We start from the raw sequence: 17239 nt of genomic DNA, 5'->3' as shown, positions 1-17239 counted from the left end.
TCACTATACGAGCGATAACCGAAATTAATAAAAGCTGTCTCTCACTTGGCGTGGCCGAGTGCCTCGACGCACCACCAGGTGGCAGGCGAGCTTTCTCTTTCGCTTCTCCCCAAGCATTTCGGGGTCCTGAAGGGGGCATACGAGCATCTGTAATTTACAGAATTATCTTCTACTTCATATGGTAAGTGCTTGTTTACAGTACAAATACGATCTATCATGTATGATATACGATATATTTTCCCAATCTGCATTTAGGGTGAGATAATGTTAATGTCATTACATAGTGGGTGGTTTCAAGTCCCGTACACAACCAGTGGTTATTGTGGAGCGCAACCTGGAAAAACTGTTAGACCGACAACTCACTCTTTTCTCCATGTGAAACTTTAAGGACTAAACCCGTCCAATGTCAAGGCATGTCCTCATCCAATGGAGTCATATCACGCTTTCACTTTGTGTTGTGACCTGCTTACGGAGACTCTAGTAATCACACACACGCGCACACACACACGCACACACACCCATACACACAAAGTGCACTTTGTCCGAGACTGGTCAGACTGCAACGAGACTCCCAATGACACTTTAACTAGCGCTCTTTTCGGGTTTTCCTTGAGGATATAGTGTTTTGAATGACTTACTTTAAAGGTGCACAGCAGTTTTTTTTTATTTCAGAACTAGTGCGATCTTATAAAATTTTTGTCACCACTTTTTTTTAATTATTATTATTTTAGACGAGGTGACTGACAACGCAGGAAAGTGGGACCCCCCTAGAACACAGTGGGACAACATCATGACACTGTGTATGGTTGCCTTGGTTGGATTTTGCTTGGGCGCCTATTACTGCACATCCCCGGCGGAGGGGGGCGAATACTCACTGGACTGGGGCAGCCAAGCGCACCCTGGCTTCATCCAACGAAGCCTGAGGACGCACGAAAGGAAGGAGATGCAGAAGGAGATCCTATCTATTCTTGGTCTGCCGCACAGACCCAGGCCGCATCTCTTCCACGCTAAATACAACTCGGCCCCGCTCTTCATGTTGGACCTGTACAACACAATCTCCAGCGAGGACACAAACCGAGCTGACGGGGTGCCCATGTCAATGCGCACTACCCGGAGCCCGGATCTGGCTACCTATCAGGAATCAGCTTTTCTCAATGACGCCGACATGGTGATGAGCTTTGTTAACCTGGGTAAGTCGTCTTTTACTGGAAGGGAAATATCTTCACTCAAAAATTACCAGAATACTTACAGACAATTTATAATAATTTATTTGTCATTTACCACATTTGTCAGGATGAAACTGGCGGCCCAAGGGGACTAGTGGTTAACGCGTTAGCCTCACAGCTCTGGGGTCCTAGGTTCGAATCCAGGTCACGTCCACCTCTGTGGAATTTACATATTTCTCCCTGGGCCTGCATGGGTTTCCTCTGGGCACTCTGGTTTCCTCCCACATTCCAAAAGCATGCATGGTAGGCTGATTGGACACTCTACATTGCCCATGGTATGTGTGCATGGTTTTCTGTGTCCTCGTACCCTGGCCACCGATTTAGGGTGTCCCCACACCTCTGGTCAAGAGTCACCTGGGGATTGGCTCCATCACCCCTGTGACCCTAATGGGGATAAAGCACTTCAGAAAATGAGTAGAGGTTACAATGAAACTGCTTTTTCTGCAATAATAATTGATTTAAGCCTCTTTTACATAGCCCTCCATCAACCGAACAAGATTTATTTCAAATTTTCTCCACTGGTAATACTCTTTAATTACGTACAAGCGTAACAAGCCCTTACAGCACCTTTCATTCCATTACCAGCTGCAATGTATCCTGAGAGGCTCCAAACAGAGCTTTTAGAAAGTAAACAGACTCAAGGACTCAGACCACACTTAGAGGCATTCTATTTACAGCTTGATGTCAAGAGATGTTTTAGTATGCTGTTACAATGAGATTAATTCTCAGGTTGTAGGAATATAGCTTTAAGCAGGCATTTTTATACTTTTCAAAAAATTATTTGTGATCAGAGTATGGATGCTCCAAGATGATGATGATAACAGGCTGCTATAAAATTCAGATATTCAAGGGTCTAACTTGCATTGGGATGGCTAATTTATATAGTTCACTGTTACGATGCTAGGCAGTGAAGTGGCTGTCTCCCGTGTTGTTCAGAATCTGAGCTTCCACTTTAATTAATCACACCCCGTGGAACTTGTGACAACTGTCTCTGTCTCTTGTTCACTGCCTAAGCACCCTTGAGGAGAAACATAGCGTCTTCCATAAATTTCCTTAAAGCTGAAAAGGAGGTTTTTTTTTCAACTATATGATAAGATTTCAATGTGTATTTATCAATTAATGTATGACAATACAGCGGTAAAAAAAAAGAAATTCAGGATGAATACAAATAGGCGTTACACCCAAATGTATGAAGAAATTAGGAAATTAATATCACTGAATTAATAAACACATCATACACTTATTTCACAAATGGTACACATAAAATAGGACCCTGACTTGTCTGCTAGTAAAACCAAATCAAAGGGAACACATAAGAAAGAGAAGCACTAATTAATGCATCGAAGAGACACCCAAGTCTTTATTTTTCCCTTGAAGACAACTTCATCTTGTAATGAAAGGGTGGTGAACATGCATCTCTCAAGTCACAGGCGGCTCTTTGCTTCTGATAATATTTTGTATTTACTGTGGCTCTTTGCCTCGTTTCAAGTTTCTCAGATTTTTATTCTCTCTTAAAAACACTCAAAATATTCAGGGCCCATTAAAAAAACAAATAATAAATTATACTCAAAAAACAGCCGCGTCGTGATATGGAGCTTCATCGGTGTGTGTATCGGTGTGCGCAGGCGCGTGCTCCATTCCTGTTGGTGGCAGTATGATTACGAGAGCATATGGTCGTTTGTATCTCTGTGCCTTACAGCTGACTGCCGACCAGTCTAGGATGTAGTCTACCTTTCGCCCAAAGTCAGCTGGGTTAGGCTCCAGCAACCCTTTCAAGGATTGGATTGGATTGATTTAACTTTATTCATCCCGTATTTGGGAAATTTCATTGTGAAGGTAGCAAGCGGGCTGTTGTTTTATTACATTCGAGGGCCCTGATTACATTGACGTCTCAAATCTAAGTTGAGGGTTGAAAACACAAGTGAGACATCTAAGTGTTCATGTGTGTTGTGTATGTAGTCAAATCAGCTAAGAATCAAAGCATCGAGAAGCCTTGTGGAACTTCTGTGGCAGATTCCCAGCACTGCAAGACATTCTGGCTCCTCTTTGTTGTGTCTGCTCCCAGGCGTTTTGGCTCCTAATTGTTTAGTCTAACCAAGGTTTTCAGGAGCACCCCCCAGGACCCTAATCGGGATAAAGCAGTTCAGAAAATGAATGAATGGCTATGAAACCTTTACTGCAGCTACAGCTGCGAGACATAAAAATCATCAATAACGACCTCGTAAAATTAAAATAATATTTAGGAATGTAGCCACACTCACCAAAAAGCAATGCGGGCGAGCTAGGCTGTGTTGTGGATTTTATGGATAACTTAATTCATCCCGTATTCGGGAAATTTCATAGTGGCAGTAGCAAGAGGGTGATTTGACAGAACAGCAAAGCAAAAGCACAAAGTACAAATCAAAGTAAATGGAATCATCAAATCATTAAGACATAAGAGCAGCAAAAACACAAAACGAGCAAGAGTGGACGAAGCTACCGCCGCCGGCGGCTGCCGCTTGAACGGCGCCATCTTGGTTGCGGTAGCTAAGACCGATACAGACTCAAAAAGACGTTGTAAAGTTGGACAAAAACTGGAACCACACACAGGAAGTATTCCACAAGATAGGGAACTCTTGCAGACTGTGACTGAGGTAGAGAATATGCATAGTCACTCTTTCAAGCCGTGACCGGACATTTGGTCGCTGGTCTTTTGGTACCTTTTGGTCGCCGGTCAAGTGTACTTTAATATTAAACAGTATTCAGATATGAAACAGATCTTCGATATTAAATAGTTCTTAGATATTAAACAGTACTTAGATATTGAACAGTACTTAGATATTAAACAGTACTTAGATATTAAGCTCTCTCTCTTCGGTATTAAACTCTCTCTCTTAAAAATTAATCTCTCTCTCTCTTAAATATTAAACTCTCTCTCTTACAAATTAAAACCTCTCTCTCTTAGAAATTGAAATCTCTCTCTTAGAAATAAAGTTCTCTCTCATGAATATAATTTTGAGAGCTGGCTTCAACAGTAAATTCTCTGTCACAATTTGACCGTTGACCAAAAGACCTGCGACCAAAAGGGACCAAAAGACCGGCAACAAAAACACCGGCAACCAAAAGACCAGCGACCAAAAGACCAGCGACCAAACGTCCGAGCACCTTCCAAGCTTATCCGCATAGTTCCTCAGTAGTCTGGACCTGAAGACAACAGTAGCAGAGTAGAGCCCCTCGACTCCATTCCTCAGACGTCTGTAGCTGAAGACAACAGTAGCCGAGTAGAGCCCCTCGACTCCGTTGCTGGTAAACACCAACAGCACTTCCTTATTATCCCAGGATGGAATGGTTGGTCAGAAGTGTTGCCTCTTCTCCCAGCCCCTTTGTCCAGCTCCGAATCTCCGGCGATACCGAGGTGTTGCTCCTTCTGCTGCGTATTGAAACACCTAGTCCCATGTGTGTGACAGCGTAGGAATGGCTTAATGGTTCCAAAAAAAGAAGTAGCAGAAAGAAGCCAGGCTAACAGAAAAAAAGAAAGTTGTAAAAACATTAAAGAAAAAAGTTTAAAGTACAAAGTAAAGTAAAAAGGAATGTAATAAGAAAGATTAAGATGTAATAAAAAAAAGAAGGGCTGTTAAACACCAAAAACAAATAAGGGAGGACAGAGCTACTGCCACTGGATTCCGCGTGACGGCGCCATCTTGGATGAATACTCGCATCTGTCGTCTTATCCACCATAAGTGCTTTCTTCTTTTTGATCTCTTCCCCCATCACTTCAGTAATAGCAGGTTGCATTGGATTTTGCCCGACGTCCCACTAAACACTTTAATAGTATAGTTTCCTTTGTAAAAAATATAATCAATATTATAAATGTGCTTGCAATGAAGAATGCTTTGCCTTATTTTGGTTATTAAACATTACATATATGAAAGCTTTGCTTATTAGGAATGTTAGGTTCATCATTATTATAAATAGGACACTAATACAAGGCATTTTAATACATCTCTTGCAAAAGAAAGGTTCGCTCAAGTTAAAAGGTGAATTTGGGAATACTTATTGGTGAACCTATCATTTTGGTCATTCGAGCCGGATTTGAACCAGCGACCTAAGAATAGAAAAGAAGGAGGAAAGAAAGTTGGATGGATTTTGTGTACAGACAAAAATTATTTTTGATGAATAAAATATGGCTATATTGCAAAATAATATTTCAATTGTATTGTACCTTTGAGTTTGAGTTTGATTTATTGAATAAGGCACGTGTCAAAGTGGTGGCCCACCGCATAATTTTGTGTGGCCCGAGAAAATACATGATGAGTGCCAATTTTCTGTTTTATGAGGAAATTCAAATGAAGATGTATCGGGAATATTTCTTGTGTTTCCTCATTTTAAATCAATAATAGCAAACAATTTGTACTAATTTGAATGTCCAAAAATGATGTATTGATCAGCACGGAAAAGCTCTCCATTTTTTAATCGATTCATTTTGGGGGCTTAGTTAGACGACATAACGTCTCTCCGGATGTAATCGAAACTACCACATGGTCCGCGACAAAAAATGAGTTTGACACCCCTAGAATAAGAGATAGCACATATTAAGAACACATTTATGTTCATGTTAAAGAACATATATGTAACTATGTAAGATTGTACCCAAGGGCTAACTTCCATTTTTTGTTCCTTGTGTAGGTTGGTGTAGTCATCCTCCACGTGGTTATATACGCGATGCGAAATCCAATCCAAACAAAACTGGAATAGGCAAGACGTCTTCCTCCTCGAGGTGATGTGCGCGATGCGAAAGTCAATCCAAACAAAACTACAAAAGGAAGGCGTCATCTTCCTCTCCCTTTTTATATTATCCAGCGCAGCCTTCTTCTTCGGCGCTGAGTTGAGTGGGCGGTCCCTGTGAGTTTGAGCATTTTGTATTTGGACTTAATGAAAAATACCAAGATAGATGGAAGCCACGAAGTGGTGAGGGATGACAGTAATTCATGTATTTCCATTGATCCATAATGCTATAGAAGAGAGAAGTGCAAATGTTCTCTTCCAATGTAAATGTGTTGTACGTGCAAGATTTGCAATTCTTTTGAAAACATTGAGAACTTCTGGGTATTGTATTTTTTACCTTCATACAACTGAAAGGAAAAGGGATTAAGGTATGAAAGACCTCACTTATATTTTTAGGGTGGAATATTTTTCCACCCTATTCTGACCTTCTAATTGTTTTCTTGTCTTGATCATACTCTTGTATATCTTATTTTGTTACATTATCGCCTGTAATTAAAAAAAAAAAAGAATAAAAACTGGCCGGCCTGGTGGTGCGAGTGGTTAGTGAGACGGCCTCAAGGGCTCTGAGGTCCTGGGTTCATATCCAGTTCACATCCATCTTTGCGGAGTTTTTATATTCTCCTGCGTGGGTTTCCTCCCACATTCCAAAAACATGATTAGTAGGCTAATTGGACACACTCTACATAGCCCCTAGGTATTGGTGTGAGTGTATATGGTTGTCCCTCTCCTTGTGTCCTGTGGTCAGCTGGCCACCGATTCAGGGTGTCCCCCGCCGGTAGCTGGGATTGGCCCCAGCACCCCCATGACCATAATGAGGATAAAGCGGTTCAGGATGACATGAGAATTATAAAACCTCTCCTTTCATCCGATGAGACGTTTTAAATATCGAATGCTCGGAACAGTTTCCCAATCATTTCACCGTTGTTTGTGCATTCCTTCCTGCGATCCTATGATTCTGTGTCCACTGCATGTTGGATTAACAAAACTCATGCAAATGTTCTTTAAACTTGCATCGTTCAGGTTTCCAACACTAACACTGCCAGTCTTTCCTAAGAGGACATGGCTGAAACAATAAGTGGCATTGCGCAGTGAGGAAAAGGCCTCTAGCTATTGACCTTCCCAAATTGTTGTGGGGTCATTTTCAACCTTGCTGCTGCTGCTGACAAATTTATGAGCTTTCTGCTGACCTTGTCACTTGGCTTTCCACACACAATATCAACAGGAAAACAGTCATAGGCACACCGGACATTTGGAAGGAATTCCAGGCGGAAGAGATGGGATGGGAAAATGGATAGCAAATTTAAATTTAGCAGTAAGAATGTTGACAGTAAAATTGCAAATTTTAGTCTACAAAAAGTTATTTTCATTAGAAATTAATAGTACAACAATTCTTTACATCAGTTCTCCAGCACTTTTTCAAGACCCAAATCTGAAATGCAATCCCTTTTAGTAATCTAAGACATACCGCACTGACCCGAATATAAGACAACCACCTCTTTTTCAAGAATATAGTATGCAAAAAGAACTTTTGAACACCAAATTAAATTTTTATACCTAAAATAAGGACAGTACATCTGTAACAAATGATTATAACAACATATTCAAGAGCATGTAATTTTGCCTTATTCAAATCAGGCGCAAACACGTTCATATCTGAACATTTAGATATATAAACTAAAGTGTAATTACATTTGTAAATGAATGGCATTTGGTTTTTGAAATGTAAATTAACCAATCTAACATGATAAAATAACAAATTGCAATAACTTCGTCAACTCGAGTTCTGCACTGAGGACCTAACCTAGGCTAATTTTTTAACTTGTACTTGCATTAAACTACGTAGGCTACTTTAGTCACTTTTTTTACCCAACTTTTTATCTTATGTGACCTTGTCCATGTTGACTACTTATCTAATTTGACTACAGTATTTATTCGAGTATAATTTGTGACTAAAATTGCTATACTTTATTTTAGTTTTTCTCAGCTCACACCAAGGATTGCATCAGTACTGGTTACTGGCAAATGCTGAACACATGTCGCCATGACAAAACATTTATTCACAACATATGGTATCGGTCAGTCAGGGTCCCGTAACCCACCAGGGTCGTAGGGGCGTGATGAAGATTCTTGAACCATTTGTCTCCATTTCTCTCGGTCGCGGGCGACTAATTGCCTGGGCGACGACCGAGCCAGTATGGGGGTTCTATTTTGGTTCATTGTTCATCTGGTGTTACAGGGGCTATGAAAGACTGGCGGGGCCCGTTCCTCTCCAGTCCGCAGTTGACTTGTAATCAGCCCTATGTTGCAGTTCATTTCTGTCCGCCGACTTGATGCCCGTGACATTGGTCCACACTAGAACTCATCTGCCAAGGACATCATCCAGCTCCCTGCTGCCAGAGCCTTCATGCTTTGATTGGAGTGCAAATCTCCTAGAAGGATTTCCCTAAAGAGGGTGCGGGCTCCTTCTGCCCGATAAGCGCAATGAGGTTTTGCCCGCCAGCTGAAGCGGTTTCCGGGGCATGGCACGTGGAGCCACTCATGCGCGATTTGGGAATGAGTGAGGGCTAGTGACATCTGTCGACCCGAAGGCCCAAACTGACGAGATGTCAATAGTGAATCCCTCTCCTCAGGGTCCCTATGCACCACATATGGTATGGTAACCTGGGAAAACAAACGACTACCTATATGAACACAATTCTCAAATGGAATTTATCATTTTAAATGCTTAAAGTATAATTCATCATCATAAACTTTCAATTATTTCCAAGTCTGCGTAATTATTATCAAATTCACCAAACAATTCATTCCAATCTTCTTGAGCAAGGATTGCGCTTCCTGGGCGGACTTGTTTCCCTGGAGCAACTTTTTTTTCATTTTTACAACCTATTACAGTATAAAATTGACGAAGGCCATTTGGAGAGGGCTGGCTTGGTAAATAGAAGGTAGATTGTCTCCAAATGGCGGACAAAGACAGGTTTTACGTCTCCCATTATCCATAACTACTGCGGAGGGGACTTTTCACTGGCAGAAGGCTGTGTTCACCGGGATTCATGTATAAGGCACACCTGAACTTTGCATCAGTTTTCTTGGTAAAAAACGTCTGTGTCGAGGACAATTTAAGGTTAGATTTTGTCCACCACGTTAACTTTGAGCAAGATCTTTGAACAAGCGGCCTAGCTTCACGTTTGCAGCAAACACCACAGCACTTATCAAGAAGGCGCAGCAGAGGCACAGAAGAAGACAGGTAAAGTCTGCAGAGGGCTGCAAGACTAATGTTTAATCTCGTACTTGCACTAAAACTCCATAGACTGCTAACCACTTTAGTCACTTTTTGTAGCTACGGTATTTTCACGACTATATGGCGCACCGCATTTAATGGCGCAGTGTCAGTAAGTATTTCTGTATTTGACACACACAAAAGACGCACACCGCACCAAAACACGCCGCCAGGCATGGCAAAACTACAGCAGCTTAAACATACAGACACACGCTAAAAACACGTTTTTAAAAAGGCAACGGAAGCAAAACTGAGTTTGGTTGTACTTTATTTAGCCATTTTACAATGTACTCACGTTATTTGATCAATCACCCAGAAATTCATCCAAGTTCTAATTTTCTGTGTCCGAATTGAACAATTGTCCAAATGATTCATCAAAAACGCCAGGTTCCCCCTGTTCGTTGTCAGAGTCATACACATTGGCATGTGGCTCGACAGAAATTATGCCGGCTTTGGCAAAAGCTCGAACAACAGTGTAAGCAGACATGTTAGTCCAAGCAGCGACAATCCATTCGCAAATAGTGGCGTAAAGAAGTGTTCGCCACCTATCATCCATTGTTCCCATGCCGCGCGCAACTTTGCTTTGAACGCCTTGTTGATGCCGATGTCCAGCGATTGGAGTTCTTCAGTTAAGCCTCCGGGAATGACGGCAAGCTCAGAGTTCATTTTCGTGACTTGCTGTGAGATTGGGAATGGGCATGCATGGAGTCGCAAATCAAATCTTTTCTTGGCGAAGCTCCTTGTCCATTTGCTCCATGGATTTGTTGATTCAAAATTCTCTCAGGGCTACTCTATTCCCATGTTCCCCTGCATAATTGATCGCTTGAAGTTTGAACTGAGTTTTGTAAAGCGTGTCTATTTGTATTATTCATTTTCGGGGGGCCTTAGAAACCAAACCGAAATTGTTTTGCAATAAACACATGCCCACACTACATATGGGTACTTGGTTGGAGCGTGCTTTGAGCGTCTGACTCCACCCACGTCCGCCTTCTCTCTATATAAGAAGCGTGTCGCCAAGAAGTGATCTCATTTAGGCTTTGGAGCTTACACAAGGTGCTCCACATTATAAGGCACCCTGTCTATTTTGGAGAAAATTTAAGACTTTTTAGTGTGCCTTATAGTTGTGAAAATACGGTACATATTTATGTCATTGACTACTATGTTGACTACTTATTATGCTGACTACTTATTATGTTGACTACTAATTATGTTGACTACTTATTATGTTGACTACTTATTATGTTGACTACTTATTATGTTGACTACTTATTATGTTGACTACTTATTATGTTGACTACTTATTATGTTGACTACTTATTATGTTGACTACTTATTATGCTGACTACTTATCATGTTGACTACTTATTATGTTGACTACTTATTATGTTGACTACTTATTATGTTGACTCTTTATTATGTTGACTCTTTATTATGTTGACTACTTATTATGTTGACTACTTATTATGCTGACTACTTATTATGTTGACTACTTATTATGTTGACTACTTATTATGTTGACTACTTATTATGTTGACTACTTATTATGTTGACTACTTATTATGTTGACTACTTATTATGTTGACTACTTATTATGTTGACTACTTATTATGTTGACTACTTATTATGTTGACTACTTACTATGTTGACTACTTATTATGTGGACTACTTATTATGTTGACTACTTATTATGTTGACTACTTTTTATGTTGACTACTTATTTATTGATTCATTATTCATTATTGTTATTTGTTGATTTTTTGGGGTGGCTCTTTATGGTGAAGCATTACATCTCATTCATGTATATAATGACAATAAAAGCATTCAATACACATAACTCACCTTAATTCTGAATCAATTGTGTTTTTTCTGGTAGGACTCTAATCAACTTGGATTCATTTGTTAAGAATGCTGACTTCAATCCTCTCCTAATGTGCTCAATGTTCTTGGTGAGCTGAAAGAGCCCATGTTCAACCTTACTTTATTTAGCTGCAGCTTTTTTTCTAAAGGATAACAAAAATAAAAAGTAGATCATACAGTACTTCAGCACTTTCCTTTTAATTTGTCACCTCAAATGCAATAACTTGATGCAAGAGAATGTCCCTTTTCTGAATAACCTGTATTTGAGGTAGGACACCTTGTATTCTGTTAGTTATTTGACATCCAAAGTTTGTATTTTGGCTCCACAGTTTGCTTACCATTTTGTGAAGATGTATGTTTAAAACAAGGTTTTTTAGCAGAAATGATTGTAGTTGTTTTTTTTTTTAAAATACTATATAACCTGACCATGACAAAAATCAAGAGAGCTTTGAGTCAAATGCCAATGTTACGATACAATATAATTTTTTTCTGTGGAGCTCAGTAACAAATGATTCATGGACTGGTACCACACTGAAAGAAGGTGACAGAGACCACGAGGGGTGTTCTTTTTGAAAAATGTTTGGCAAAGCATTATTAGTTACTGGATCTGTTACATTTTAACATGTACTTTTTGTAGCAGAGTATTTCTTTAATATTTGAAAGAAGGGGAAAATAATTGAGTAATTTATCAGTTAATCTGTGTACAAAATGCTGAAAGCTGGAGATGGGGCTCAGCTCTCTAGGGCAGATTGAGTGGTGGGTGGTGGGGATATTTTGTTTGGTGTTACAGAGTCATCACTCCTCTGTCTGTAACACCAATGGGTGATGTTCCACGTGAGGAGAGGGCTTGAAATGGGAAGAAAATTAGGTGTTCATAGAGACAGAAAATAGCTCCTCTACCACGTGGTAATGGAATGCAAATCCATCAATACTTGGAAATCTTTGGAAACAGCTGCTCTTCCCCTTTTCAAATATATATTTTCCTTATTTATCAGATCCCATGGGAGAAATCGATCTCCTCGCCCTGACACCAGTTTCCTCCTCCAAATCAGGCAGCACTCCGGCATAGTCCGGATATGCATACACACACACACACACACACACACACACACACACACACACACACACACACACACACACACACACACACACATAAGGTTAGTTATACCTTGCCATAGCAGATTTGTTTATACTGCTTTTACAAATGATAGACTAGATTTTTGTCAAGGTGCCACCATTAAGAAAACAATTTTAACTCAGAATTTGCATACAATAATAGTTTTTTTTTAAATCATACTGATAGATTCGCCAATAAGTACTCCCAAGTTCAACTTTCAATGATGGAGGCATCTGAGATCATATCTATTTATTCTTGCAAGAAGAGAATCTATCCACACGCACCTCCGGTCAGATGATTGTAAAGACCCGGGTGTCTCCTTTGCTAATATATTCATCAGTGTTAAGTAACATGCATAACAGAAGTCTAAACATTACTTAGTGTTTCATACCAATTTGTCTCAGTTCTCAAAAGTATTGTCGGTCTGTCGAATCTTCCCGAGAGAGTGTTGTTGCGGACCATCTTGAGGAGCCACGTTTCCCAAAACAAGTCCACAGTTCCCAAGAGCGTGTTGTTGAACCATAGTCTCGAGAAGTCCAGGTGTGAAGGACAAGTGACCTCCAAATGTGTTTTGGTTAACTTTGGGGCGAGCATTTCTGTTGAAAGAGATGTATGAAAACTCCATTGTATTAATGTCACCTTTATAATAATGATGAACCTAACACTCCTAATAAGCAAAGCGTTCTTCATTGCAAGCACATATATAATGATTATATTACAAGCAAATATATAATAATGATAAACCTAACACATACCTTGTGTTTTTGCTTCCAAGAAGATGCTGAGTTAGGTGGAGATTGATAATGTAGGCGCTCTTCCAACATGCAGTTGTCTCCCCTGTCAGGAATGGGACAGGAGCCGCAACTCCGGTCTGTCCCCTCAGCAATAGAAGAGCGAAACATAGTTTACTCGGACTCAATGTCCCCTGCCTCTTCCAAGACATGAGAGAAGCTCTGTGGAAGCTGGGAAATTAAACGCCTTTTGACAGGGGACTCTTACAGGCCTTCCCAGCAGAACCTCACAAAACGTTTGGCCCTCCCGGGACACACCGGCATCTGCCCCCGCCATCAGAGCCAACACACCACCAGTTGGTGACAGCTTGACAGTTCTGACCCTCTCATTACCCGAGTGTCCAAGACATGTGGTTGCAGGTCCGATGACACGACCACAAAGTCAGTCATCAAACTGCGGCCTATGGTGTCCTGGTGCCAAGTGCACATATGGACACCCTTATGCTTAAATATGGTGTTCATTATTGTCAATCCATGACGAGCGTAGAAATCCATCAATAGAACACAGCTCAGGTTTCGATCAGGGCGGCCGTTCTTCCCAATCACTCCTGTCCAGGTCTCACTGTCATTGCCCATGAGAGCATTGAAGTCCCCCAGCAGAACAAGGGAGTGCCCCGTAGGGGCACTCTCCAGCACCCCCTTGAAGGACTTCAAAAAGGGTGGGTGATAGATCTGAAAATACAACTTCAGGAGCAGGTTAAGAAAAAGTGAGATCAATTTAAATAGGAAATAGGTTTATTATCGGACTGCAAAGTGGAGAGTGAGAGCTCTAACAGTGGAGTCTTATTCAGCACGATGTTCCTGCAACTCTTTCTGAATGTACAGTGGGTCCGTGTTTATATAGGAAAACAGGGTAATATTTCTAAGACAGCGATGTAGGACAAAGTTTATGTAAACAAACTTTAAGATTATATAGTTAGACATTTGCAGGGCTAAGTTGTATACAAACACGATATTTTTTATAGCTCACACAAAATGCTGCAGGCCATCTTACATCGTGCGATTCAAACAAACAATTACTAAGCGAGTTTGGAAATCGCACAATACAAGCAAACAATTGCAAGGCCAGCTAGTTACCCCGTCTTAAATTTTGCGAAGCGAGCAGACAATTGCAAGGCAAGCTAGTTAGCCTATCTTGCATTCCACGATCTTAACAAACAATTGTAAAACCAGTTTGGCCACCTGGCTCGACATGATTCGACACAACAATTATCAAACCTGTTAGGTAAGTCTATCCAGCAATTTCCCCCTGTTGAGAGTATAAAAAACATCGGAATTTCGTTAGTCAGCGGCGCTACTTTTGAATGAAATTCTTCACAAATTACTTCAAACTGGAGTTTAGACCGACCTGAAGTGGGCGAAAAACCTTCACGCTGCTGAGGGAAAATTGCTTCCAAGAGCTCTCGCTCGGGACGATCGCCCCATGGTCTGGTGTCTCAGAATAGGAAAGACATATTAATCAGTGTTAGACAGTAGTGCAACATCAGGGTCAGATTGGGATACGGATTGTTGCATGTGTATACGAGTTAGCATTAGCTGGGTTTCAACAATCATGGTACATTCGACTGTGGCATTAATGGTACGTTTGATCAAAGCTGAGAAGCAGGGTAAACAACAGGTTAGGATAACAAGCACGAGAGCAATAACAGTTACAAATGGTACTAGGGCATTCAAAAGAGTCTGTGTCCATGAGCCTGAGAGAAACCAGTCAAGCCATCCTCTTTGTGGAACCGGATCTTTGGTCATAGCATCCTGTATGTTCTTTATGGTTTGTATGGCATCATGGACTGAGTACGATGCATTGGCAGGGATGAAGGTGCAACATGAGTCTCATACCATGGCACACACACCTCCCTGCTGGGCGGTTATTTCGTCAAGAACAAGGCGGTTCTGGATAATCATTTGGGTCATGGCGGTTATTTGGGCAACTCGGCCTTGTTGTAGTCGGATTGATGCGTCACATAGGCCTGGAATCTGTAGTCGATGGTTTCCAGAAATAGGGTGTTCTTTGCTGTTTCTACCCAGGGAAACAGAGCTATCGAGGGGGACATCTGAGCCCCACACTGGATCATGGGGGAGAAAGTTGAGGCTCCGGCGTTGACAAGGGTTGGCGCTGACTGTGGGGATTGACTCTGTTGTAAGGACGTGTGTGGTCGGAGACAGATGTAGGGACACAGAGGCCAGTTGAATTGGCAGGGATGATCATATACACTCGCCATCCGCAGAGCCACCATACTTGGTCCAGTACTGTCGATGATTGGGAAGAGACTTGTCTGATCTCGGTGCACGGTGACGTAAACTTCCTCTAAAGGGGTCTTGGGATCTTGTCCACTGAATTTGATGTATGTCCAATTGTTGCACCGGGCAGACATTGCAGGATTGACCGTAACTGCTAATGTCACCGCGGACCGTAACTTTGCTGGACAGGATTCTTTCGGATTACCCAGGATACAGTTGTAGGTGTGGTTGGAGAGTTCTTTGTTCTGGAGGTTGGCCCATATCTGTGGTTGGGGTACAGCAGTGGGCATGAGAGAACAGACATAACAACTCTCATTGGTTGTGGCGCGGACTGTGAGTGTGGCGTATCACAATGGGTACTCTGAACTGCTGTTTGCTCAAACAACAGCTAGGTCCCACCCCCTCACTCGAAGACTGAGCGATGCTACCCTCTCGCCCACCGAGGTAAACCCCAACATACACGCACAGAGCCGGGGGGCAACAAATATGCCTACTCCCGCTTGGCACCTCTCAACGTGAGCCCAAGATGTGCATAGAGCTGAGCCCGACTATATCGAGCCAGAACTTGTCAACCTCACGCACCAGCTCAGGCTCTTTCCCAAACAGAGAGATGGTATTCCACGTCGCAAGTGCCAGATTCTGTTGCCGGGGATTGGACTACCAAGAATTTCTTCTTTGGCTACCGCCCAACTGTTGACGCACCCGACCGCTTTGGTCATAAGATAGAATGCCTTTCCATGCCAATTTTAGCCAGCGAGTTTACAGTTGCTCCCCGAAACACTTTTTCCTGTCATGACAGGAAGACTCGGCAAGACACAATTGTCCTGTGCTTTGTTGTAAGGTGGGACGGCTGTACACGTCATTTTCGGAAAAAAAATCCACCAGCGAGTCTTCAGATGCACACACACCCGGCCACCCACACACCCATCCATAAACCATGCTTTATAAGAATTACAGAATAGATAAACCGTGATTTATGGATGGGTGGATGTTTTACGTTGACATTCTCACGCTACGTTTGTCCAAACCATGAATCGTAGAGGGTTGGATTTTTTTATGGTGGCCAGAACGACTGTCGAATCCTAATACACCAGTGTTTGAGTTTCTTTGCCTTCTCTAAGTGTGTAAACTCAAGTTTTGAGCATTTGAAAGGATTATCAATGAGTATGCCTGAACTACGCCACATCACCGCTATTTTTGTTTTCGGCATATTTTCGCTTTCATTTACAATGTTTTGGAAAATTAACATTCAAACATTTCTCAAAATAGGTCAAATTCGTCATTCTTTCCTTTGACCGTCAGTTTTCCTTACTTTTTCCTAAAAGGCATACTCCTGCTTCTGTATACCTGTACATAGTAATTGTATACACATTTTTCTGTGCTACGTGTGTAACTGAAATTTTCCTTTCTCATCTAACCCATTTTTCAAAAGAGATTTTTTTATAGCGCAACAACTGTCTTTTGGTTCTAAACAAGCAAACAAGGAATTCATAAAAGGGGCACATCTTACGCCCTGTCCCACTTTTGCTGTTGTCATCCTTATTTGCATTTTTTCCTATCTCCTCAGTGTGCTCTATTATTTTAACCGCTTTGCATTTCGATTGGTCGTTGCCACACTGTGCCTTGCATCACGCAGAGCAGTCGTTCTTAACCTGGCTTCGATCGAACCTCAGGGGTTCGGTGAGTCGGTCTCAGGAGTTCGGTGAAGACAGATTGACTCATCATGTCTATTCACGATAACATGCCCTGCTTGACCATCACTGGCAGCAGATGATCACGTGACATTGCCCAGTCATTTAGTGCTGTCAGGAATTTTAAAAAAATCATTTTATTTTACACTAACTTAGGGTTTGATGAATACGCATATGAAACTGGTGGGGTTCGGTGAATGTGCATTCAAAACTGGTGGGGATCGGTAGCTCCAACAAGGTTAAGAACCACTCACGTAGAGAAATTATGTAATGTACAG

The 17239-nt window shown here is 41.5% G+C and overlaps 1 protein-coding gene and 1 long non-coding RNA gene across 3 annotated transcripts in view; one reads left to right on the top strand and one right to left on the bottom strand.

The window, feature by feature from the left end:
* Positions 1-548: 548 nt before the first annotated feature.
* bmp6 (bone morphogenetic protein 6) overlaps positions 549-17239 on the top strand; it is a 42143-nt gene continuing 25452 nt past the window's right edge. For both annotated transcript variants that reach the window (XM_077735550.1, XM_077735549.1), the window contains exon 1: positions 549-1190. In XM_077735550.1, coding sequence (XP_077591676.1) covers positions 791-1190 — 400 coding nt within the window. In that variant the 5' untranslated portion in view covers positions 549-790. The remainder of the gene's footprint in view (positions 1191-17239) is intronic.
* Positions 2611-13201, bottom strand: LOC144209319 (uncharacterized). Its single transcript, XR_013329083.1, has 3 exons — positions 12997-13201; positions 12633-12837; positions 2611-3350 (listed from the first exon to the last, which is right to left on the bottom strand). It is a non-coding gene; the product is annotated as an uncharacterized LOC144209319 (long non-coding RNA).

This window comes from Stigmatopora nigra, chromosome 16, assembly GCF_051989575.1.
Source record: "Stigmatopora nigra isolate UIUO_SnigA chromosome 16, RoL_Snig_1.1, whole genome shotgun sequence".
Lineage (NCBI taxonomy): Eukaryota > Metazoa > Chordata > Actinopteri > Syngnathiformes > Syngnathidae > Stigmatopora > Stigmatopora nigra.
Note: the sequence above shows the minus strand (reverse complement) of the source record. Positions and strands in the feature narration are given on the sequence as shown.